The 8806-nt window shown below is 35.6% G+C and overlaps 1 protein-coding gene across 1 annotated transcript; it reads right to left on the reverse strand.

Moving 5' to 3' along the window:
* Positions 1-1531: 1531 nt before the first annotated feature.
* LOC148852340 (uncharacterized) lies at positions 1532-8806 on the reverse strand. The gene is made up of 7 exons (XM_088946990.1): positions 8730-8806; positions 6038-6367; positions 5283-5769; positions 5051-5200; positions 3740-3787; positions 3215-3651; positions 1532-2281 (listed from the first exon to the last, which is right to left on the reverse strand). Exons 2-7 carry the CDS (start codon positions 6068-6070, stop codon positions 1658-1660), a joined length of 1779 nt encoding a protein of 592 aa, XP_088803116.1. The 5' UTR covers positions 6071-6367; positions 8730-8806; the 3' UTR covers positions 1532-1657.

Genomic DNA, 8806 nt, shown 5'->3' on the forward strand with positions numbered 1-8806 from the left:
TGTAGTCACTGTGGGGAGTAAAATTTAAACGAAATGGTAGAAAATGATGCAAGGGCCTTGTTTTTAAATGGAGGATAAATTGGAAGGTAGTTTTCTCAAGGCAACAACTTACGTGGTTTTTTTTTTATTTTATATTTTTTAATCAAGGAAATGTCTGCAAATATTTCAGGTTAGTTTTACAACCCCTGATTAGTTCTTTGTTCACAATCCTTTTGATAGCTAACCAATCTCCTGGTGACTTGTCCAGCTGATTTATTTCGTACTTAAAGTAATTATAATTCCTTGTTTGGAAAAAGATAGTAAAGAACCAAAATTTCCCAATCCAGTCATCGAAAACTTCTATCGCTAATAAGCTTTTTTAAGTCAGCTCAATTATCTTGAGAAATAAAAAAAACACCATGATTAAATAGACTGGGATGCTGGGATGTTAAAGGAGTCCTTTGGGGGTGCAGCAAGATCAATTCAAAAATCGGCTGGGCTTGGTCATTCTGATCTTATCCTTCGGGCGTTTTAAAATTGACACAGAAGTCAAACTACTTTTCCATCTGGATAATGTGTTGCGGTTCAATTGTCTGCGTCAAATGGGTCATCGTGTAACATCATAGAACAAAGATATAAAAAATAAATAACAATGTAAAAAATAAAGAAAATTACATAAAATTTGCATAAAAAGTATTCTTCTAATATTATATATTTAATTATTTATCAGGTTAGAGATTGTATTTGAGCTTTTTCTTAATCAATTGCCTTGTAAAGAAAGAAAGAAAGAAAGAAGTGAATGAATGAATGAATGAAAAGTTGCCTTAAATATGAAAACATCATTTTTGTGTATTTTTTTTTTCCTGATAAATGGGACATTTTTCTGTTAAATGCCTACTTGGCGTTAGGTTGGCATCGTTGCTCTGAAAAACGCCATTGATACCAAACACCATCTTAGTCAAACTATTGGAGAAGAATTCTATTCTGACTCCCAGGATCTTTTTTATGTTACACTAATTTTATTTAGGGGGTGTTCTCCATTGTGAATTGTTTTTTCCATTGTGAGTTACAGAAATAAATCAGAACTTTGTCGTTTGAACACAAATTGGTTCTTAAAAGAAAAATGCAGAAAACATGTTCTTGGTTGTATGTATTTTTTTTTTTTTTTTTTTAATATCAAAACTAAAAATTTGTTCTTGAATTTCGGGTTTCAATCTGATGATTGATAACATGTTGGATCATTTCAAATTTGTACTCCAAAATTTGTTTTTATTTTAGAAAATATTGTTTTAATAGTTCCAAAAAACATGGATCGTTATTTGAAACAAAACTAACTTGTTTTTTCTTCTCAAAATAAAATTTAGAAGCATAGTGCAGGAACTTGTTTCAAATCAATTCTTTGCTGATGTGGTAGTTTTAAAAACAAAATGAAAACAAAAACATTCATGTTGTTCACCCTCTCAGTTTACATTGAGTTTTATAGAAGTCTCAGTTCCTTTTCCTTCGACAGCTATAATCATATTCAAACAAAACAACTCAATAATATAAAATTAGGAAGATGTTCTGTCTTCTGTGTATGAAATTTAAGGAAAGCAAGATTTTAATTTTCCTGTTACAAGTGTTCCATACATTCAAAATAAATACAGATTTCTGGTTTACAAGTGTTTCATACATTGTTTTATGTGATGCACCTATATAGATTTCTGGTTTGCTTGTTGAAGATCCCTGACCCATATGTAGAAACAATCATGTCAATAAACAGTGGAAACTGCAGTAAGGCAAACAAGGTGACAGGGACACTAGCCAAAAGAGTAATGGGAATAGTGAGCCATACAATTCTGTGGCAAAGTATAATAAAGATGGTTGCTCCAAAGGCTACCATCATGGCCACTATGGAGACAAAGAGGAAGAATAGTCCAATGATTAACTTTTGTGGCAAGAACTTGAGAAAATCATCTTCTGCATAGCGTGAAGTTAAGATGGCTAAGAACATGAGGACTGAAGTGGAGGAAGAGAAAAGTGCTAATGCATCTGATATGGAGAAAACCATGAAGGAATTGGTTTCTAGGAAGATGGGAATCCCTGTGTTACTGTTATTTCCCCCTGGGACAGTGAAGGCTGCTGCAAACATAACAGTGGCTATGAGTGTCGCCACAACCATACATGATGTTGCAGTGTCTTTCATCCATTTCTCCCCTTCTTTAACCAGCTCCTTGTGCTGCTCGCTGAATAATACGCGGGGTGTTTTACCCTGGGTGTTCTTGAGCTCTGTACATCGTGGCTGTACAATTGCTTCAACTTCCTGTGGTGAGAAGAACTAAGCATCAGGAAACAATTATGCAGTGAATAGAAGGATCAAAACATACAACCTGATTCTGCCTTAACCCCAACTATTTAAGCTCGGTTACATGAATTCTGTCTCGACATTGTTCTCAATCAAGACCTTGTTTTAAGCTTTTAGTGTCTATTTCTAAATTTTAGTGATTTTGCTTGTCAAAAGCACCCAGTCTTTGCTATGTCGTTCCTTTCAAGTTTCAAAACTATGGGATTAATTCTCTTCAAGCAAAAACTCTGCACACACTTTGCGAACATGGAATCCAGCCGCTCCATTCATGGGGAGATATTCCCAATGTGCAGCTGTATTCTATGTGCACAGAGTTTTTGCTTGCAGGCTCCCTTTCAAACGATTCTTTAGAAGCAGGTCAAAATGACATATAGTGGAACACCTCCTCAGTGGCATTTATAATACATTTGGGAGGGCTTCAGCTTTGATTGAACTTTGTTGACTGAGCCACTTTAAATTTGAAAAAGTTACTAAAATACCTTCATTGAAAAGTCAATTTTATAACTGAATGAATCATATTGGGGCTTACTGTTTTTTTTTTTTTTTACCAAACATAGCTTCTAGGCTTTTCGTGTAGGGCCCACCTTGCAAAGCTAGAAGCTTTTGTGTGAAAGCCCTCCCAAACGTTGAGCTAAAGCAGCTGAATGCCTCAACCAAAGCTTAAGCCCTTCCAACCGAGGTCTTGATGGAAATGGTAAAGCAGCCTAACAGGTGCCCAATGCCAAAGGTCATGCATTTATTAAACACTTCTGGTTTTAACTTTTTAATGCCTTTTAACTTGTAAATTCTACTAAGTGAAAAGCCAAGGTTAAGCCAATCTACAATGGATGTGTCATGGGATAGTGTTTCAACAGAAGATACTTATTTCTACTATGGAGAAAGAATTAGCACCTTGAACCACTGTAGTTCACGTTGCATTTGTAGAGCTGGACCAGAAACTTCATTGAGTCGATGAGGAGGTGCCAACAATCCAGCTACATGCAGCAAGCTGTTTCCTTCTTCATCCACATAACTTGCTAGCTCATTCCTCTGTCCTCCTAGCTCATAGATGAGGTTGAAAATCTTTTCTTGGCGGTATAGTATTGCTACTTCAAATATGTTTCGATCATGTTCATCAGTGCTCCAGATTAGATGAGGGCATATACTAATAATCTCTATAATAAATTCAACAATTCCGAATTGGGTGGCTCGGAATATTGCAGCCATCACCCCATTCTCTACAATTGGTGGGTAGTCAAGCGTGGAGACTTGATCACAGAAGTGTTTCAGCAGTTCAACTGCTTGAAGATGGATCAATTTTCCATCGTATAAATGCCTCATGAATGGGACTGTAGATGGAACGAAGTCATCAGGACAGCACTTTGCAATCTCTAAGGATGAATGTAACTGACAAGGTACTAATTGCAAGCTTCATACCTAATCTCTTGAACGCATTTCCAATCAGTCCAGGAGATTTTCCAAGCACTGCAAAAGCAAACTATACACGTTATGAGCATGGGTGATCAATTCGAAGTTTACAGTTTTATTACTTTCATGTTTTTATACTTTAGTTTCAGAGAGAGAGAACCTCTATATGCCATGGAAAGATTTTCAATGTCAACTTTGATGAAACAAGCTCCACTACATGGTTCCAAACGGATATCTTCAAAATTTGATAACAGTATCAATTACAAACCATTAACCACTATAACAAAATGGTACCCATTAAAGGATTAATTGGGACGCATTTTGTTGGTAGGAAATCCCAACTCTTATGAAAGAGTACAGACAATGTTTTGGTAAAAGACAGTATGGGAATCTTTTATCTAATTAGGGATTTAGGGGTGGATGAGAGAATGATCTATATTTTGAGATATTAGGTCCATAATTTTGTTAAAAAGCTCCTTCAACATATTGTCAAATGATAGATGTTTTGATTAATTCCAGAATCAATAGAAAAGATGGAAATGAACAAATGAGTAAAATTTTTCACCGTTGAAAAAAACCAGCTGAAGCAACCACCGACTTATAAATTTTATATACAATGTCAGCCAAATCCAATTCTTTCACGATGAAAGACTACTAAACCAACTGGACTAGGAATTAGTGATGCAATTAAAGACAGTTAATTTATCTCATTTCATTTGTGATGTTTAACTATTGAAACTTGTCTTATAATACAGTCTAGACCTGTTTATTGGCCGGACCAGGTAGCCTGATGGGCGTCAGCCTGTTCTTTGTTGGACTTGGACATGATTTTAGGCGCATAGAAAAGCCCTGCCCAATCTTGGTCTGATAATATTTTATATAATAAAAAATATATAATATTTTTTTCTATATCCATATTCTCTTTTCTCAAGTCATAGTGAGGTCTTTCTGTATTTTTGGGTTCTGAGATCGTTTACTATAAATAAATCAATTTTGTTGTTGGTTAAAAGATCTTTTTGTCCAGTTTCCAGGGTGGGCTTTGACTTGGGCCCGGGCTTTAGGCTCGGGCTCAGACTCAAGATCTAGGCCCATTAAGGCAAAGCCTAGCCCATCAACAGGTCTAGTTCTATCATGATTATTGTCTACAGCTACATTGGCATTGAAGTAGAGCTCTCTGTTTTTCTGCACCATCAATTTAACTTGTCCATTCAGATTAGATCTGCGGACTACATGGTAGATAGCATGTTTCCCGCAGATTGTATGCGTAGTCTACAAAATTGTTAAGATGGATATAAAATGTTTAGGGATAGAGACACAAACAAGGGTAGATGCATCTTGATAAAGTTCCAAATTGAATTCCACTTTCAAATGCAGAAGGCCTTCCAGCTAGTGCATTCAGGGGTCTCTCTCCATAGATATCTGTGGTGATGGCTAACTTTGGGTAGCGCCGGACTAGATCCAAAGCTACATCTGCAGTTGGAGAAATAATTACAGATTATAGATTGTAAGAGAGAGAGATTTGCTATAAAGTATAGACTACAATATTTCTTACCATAGAAATCAAAGAAGACTAGAGCAGTGAGAAGTGTTGCTCCATTGTTACTTATTTCTGGACATAGATCCTCATCTCTCGTCAGTGGGTAAAGATAATGCACCATTTCCTTGTTGCCGTGAAAAGCAGCCATCACAACTGGTGTCAGTTGGTAATGATTTCTTATTCCCACCAAATCTTTGTTCTTTCTCACCATGATCTCTGCCATCTCAACCATCCCACTTACAGCAACAATGGAGAGGACTGGAACGCCAAGATTGTTCTTCTCTGCTAGAGCTTCTGTCGGCATCAACTTCACTAGCTCTTTTACTACTTGAACTTGACCTGTTTGAGCTGCAATGTGAAGAAGATTGTCCCCTGCCACAGTGATTTTGGCACTCACTGCACCTTCATGGTTGTCAAGGAAAACTTTGGCACTGCTCCAGTCACCTCTGACAATGGCTTTGTACAGGGGCAGACACCAGGCGTACTCCCGGCTTGCCATTTCCTATAATGGATTAAGCATTACAAAGGTTCTAAAAACCATGATTTGTCGATTTATAGGAATCTCAATTTTTCCTTTTTTTTTTTGGGGGGGGGGGGGTGAGAATAGGGGCTTCTTGAATCTTGAAAGAATATATTCTTTGGCATCTTATAATGGAATTAAATAGGCTTCCTGTCTAAGGTCATACATTAGTTGATTACCTGTTTAGTATCCACAAAATTTATTTAATATATCCTACTATTAACTTTGTCTTACATTGCCAGTCCCAAACCTGTTTAAAGGAGGAGGGCTGCATGGACATCATATGGATGGTTGTCTGATTGATGATATCCTACTACCAGTGTAGTTTGTTAATGTAGGCTGCACGGAAGAGGTAATTTCTGTATGGACAAGAATATTCTATCTTCAGCCTGTTGCCTGACACTATTTCTTGACAAGTCGCTTATCTTACTCCATACTCAGGGTATCAGCATCCAATTGCCAAATGTGGCATCAACTTGGATACTGTTTTGGATCGTGGTGTTTCCTTGTCAATTTGTTTGAGCATAATTATTCGCATCCCTTTCTGAGCATGCAACTGCTAGCCTCAATCCAGTATAACCTGAAAAATTGGGGACAGGATCCATTAGGCATAATATAGGAGCACATTTATTAACCACTTGACAAAAGTTATTTTTAATCTTTTTTTCAAGGGTAGGTTAAGGGTATTTCAAAGAATAAGTGTCAAAAAAAAATTTTGAAAATACTCATTTGATGTGATTACAATAACGTGTCTATCTGATCTGGACTCGAAAAGTTGTTACAGACCCCCAATTTTTTGCCTGATTACAACATGCAAAAGTGTTATACTGCCCCGGTGCCCCCTCTCCAGCGTCAATATTAAGGCTGTGTGGGCTGGGTTAGCCTGAACCCAACTGAGGGTTAGGTAGGGTTAAAAGTTCGAATTAAAATTAGTGTCGAAAAGCATGAACCTGACTTGTAAACTTTGAGTTGGGTTAGAGTTGAAGCCTTGGACAACCCGAACCTGACTTAGACTCATATTTGAGTGTATAGATATTATATGAATAATATTTATTTATGTATGTTACTACTTACTATTTTATCTATCTATATGTATGTATGTATGTGATATGCCTGTATGTGTAATTATTCATCCATAAATGTAATGTATATATGCATGGATAATTTTAAATTTAAAAAAAAATATTTAAAAAAAACATGATAATTATGTCCTTTTACATATATAATATGCTAAAACTGAATTTACCTCAACCCTTAAATAAGAACTTTGATAAAGGTAGAGAAATCAGGCCAACCCTGTTAGGGTTGTAGGTTCCACATATCAGGTTGAAAGGCTGGGTTAGGAATTAGGATTGACCAATCCTACTCAGCCTGACTTAGAGGAATCCAAATCTATTAACCAATCACGGTGATTCCTTAATACACAGATATCTATGCACTACTTCTGTGAGGGTGTTTTGGCTTTTTGCATAAACATGGGCATTAATGTGGCTTGTTGTTTAAATGCAACAACAGATAAACTGAATCGATGTGAGAAAAATCGTTTTGAATGATTAGCATTGACTTCATGACCTGGAAGAATAATTCCTTTAGGCTGAGTTTGGAAGGAGTACAAATGTAAATATGTAGAGTGCAAAACCTTATATTTTGTATTATTTTATATGTATTTATACTGTACATATTTGCATTTGTGCTCTTTTCAAACATAGCCTTAGTCAATTTCAATAATGAAATCCAATTCAATGACCATTTTCCTGTTTTCCTTCTCATGTTCTTTTTCTCCAAGGACAATTTTGCATATCAAGTTAGATCAGTATTAAAATTATTTATTCTCTCCAATAATATTGCTTTTTAATTTAAAAAGGAATTATTTAAATATCATCTTAATTATTTATTATTACATAGTTACTATTGCAATTTGATTCTCAAAGAAACATCTGATTTAGTTCTATTTATGATATTTAAATTTCATTTTCTTTAGATTCATAAAGAAAATGAAACATAAAATATTGCGATTTCCGTTTCTAAGGCTCAAGTTTTATATTACTAAACCTGTATTTACACTCTACATATTTATATTTTGTACTCAATGTAAATATAAATATGTTCAGTGCAAAATCTTGTATACAATATTTTTTAAGTCTTATATTTGCAATATACATATTTGTATCTATATTCTTCCAAAATTGAGTTTCCATTTGGAAGCATTATGTAGAACACAAAACCTTGTAATTTGTATTAATTTATGGGTGGGTGGGTGGGTATTTATAAACATAGAGGCATTACTCTGGCACTCCCCAACTCCAATGTAAACAATGTTTCAATGGGTTCAAAAAGTGATATGCATCAATACATTGTTATATTTTGAACTTTTTAATGTATTTATAAACACAAACAAAACCTCCATTTGGTTTGCATGGGGAGGGCTTAACTACTTTGTAATACAAATGATGCTTACCATGCTATTCTTTAATATTATGGATTTGCGAATAAGGAATCCTCTAATGAAATTCCTTCTTTGCTATTAGGCTGCAACCTCAAATTCAGCCACGTCATCAAGTGTTGCAGTTCAACATCCTCTATGGGTGAGATGGCCAAATTTAACTGGGCAGCCGTAGCCCGGGGAACTACTACTTGAGTATGGCAAAGTGGACTGTCTCTGATCATTATAATCACTATATATATAAAATTTAACCAGTTTTATTGGACAATATAACTATTTGATTCGGGCATCAGATTCTGCAAAATTGAAGTTTCACAAGCTTTTGCATCCAATAAAATGGAATGTTCCACGGACAGTAGCATTTGCCCAAAAGAAAATGGAAGTTACAAGTTACAACTCTATCTAAATTGTTAGCAAAGAATCCAAATTAGACCTGGACCACTCTAATGTGCGCATGAATTGCCCAAAAGAGAGAGAGAGAGAGAGAGAGAGAGAGAACCTGAAAAAATGATGAATTGTGATCATAAGAATCCGTTATGGTCTGGGATGTTGCTCGAAAATGCGAAGGAAGAGTAG

The sequence above is a fragment of the Nelumbo lutea genome, chromosome 5 (genome assembly GCF_056320005.1).
Source record: "Nelumbo lutea isolate HS-2025 chromosome 5, American lotus-T2T, whole genome shotgun sequence".
Classification (NCBI taxonomy): domain Eukaryota; kingdom Viridiplantae; phylum Streptophyta; class Magnoliopsida; order Proteales; family Nelumbonaceae; genus Nelumbo; species Nelumbo lutea.

Bases quoted from the DNA above. Each gene is read 5' to 3' on its own strand.
- LOC148852340 (XM_088946990.1), bottom strand. From the start codon at position 6,070: ATGATGTCCATGCAGCCCTCCTCCTTTAAACAG. The intron at 3,788-5,050 runs GTTTGTGTCTCT...TTGCTTTTGCAG, and splicing joins ATCAAGATGCATCTACCCTT to TGCTTGGAAAATCTCCTGGA. The intron at 3,652-3,739 runs GTATGAAGCTTG...TTCCATCTACAG, and splicing joins AAATGCGTTCAAGAGATTAG to TCCCATTCATGAGGCATTTA.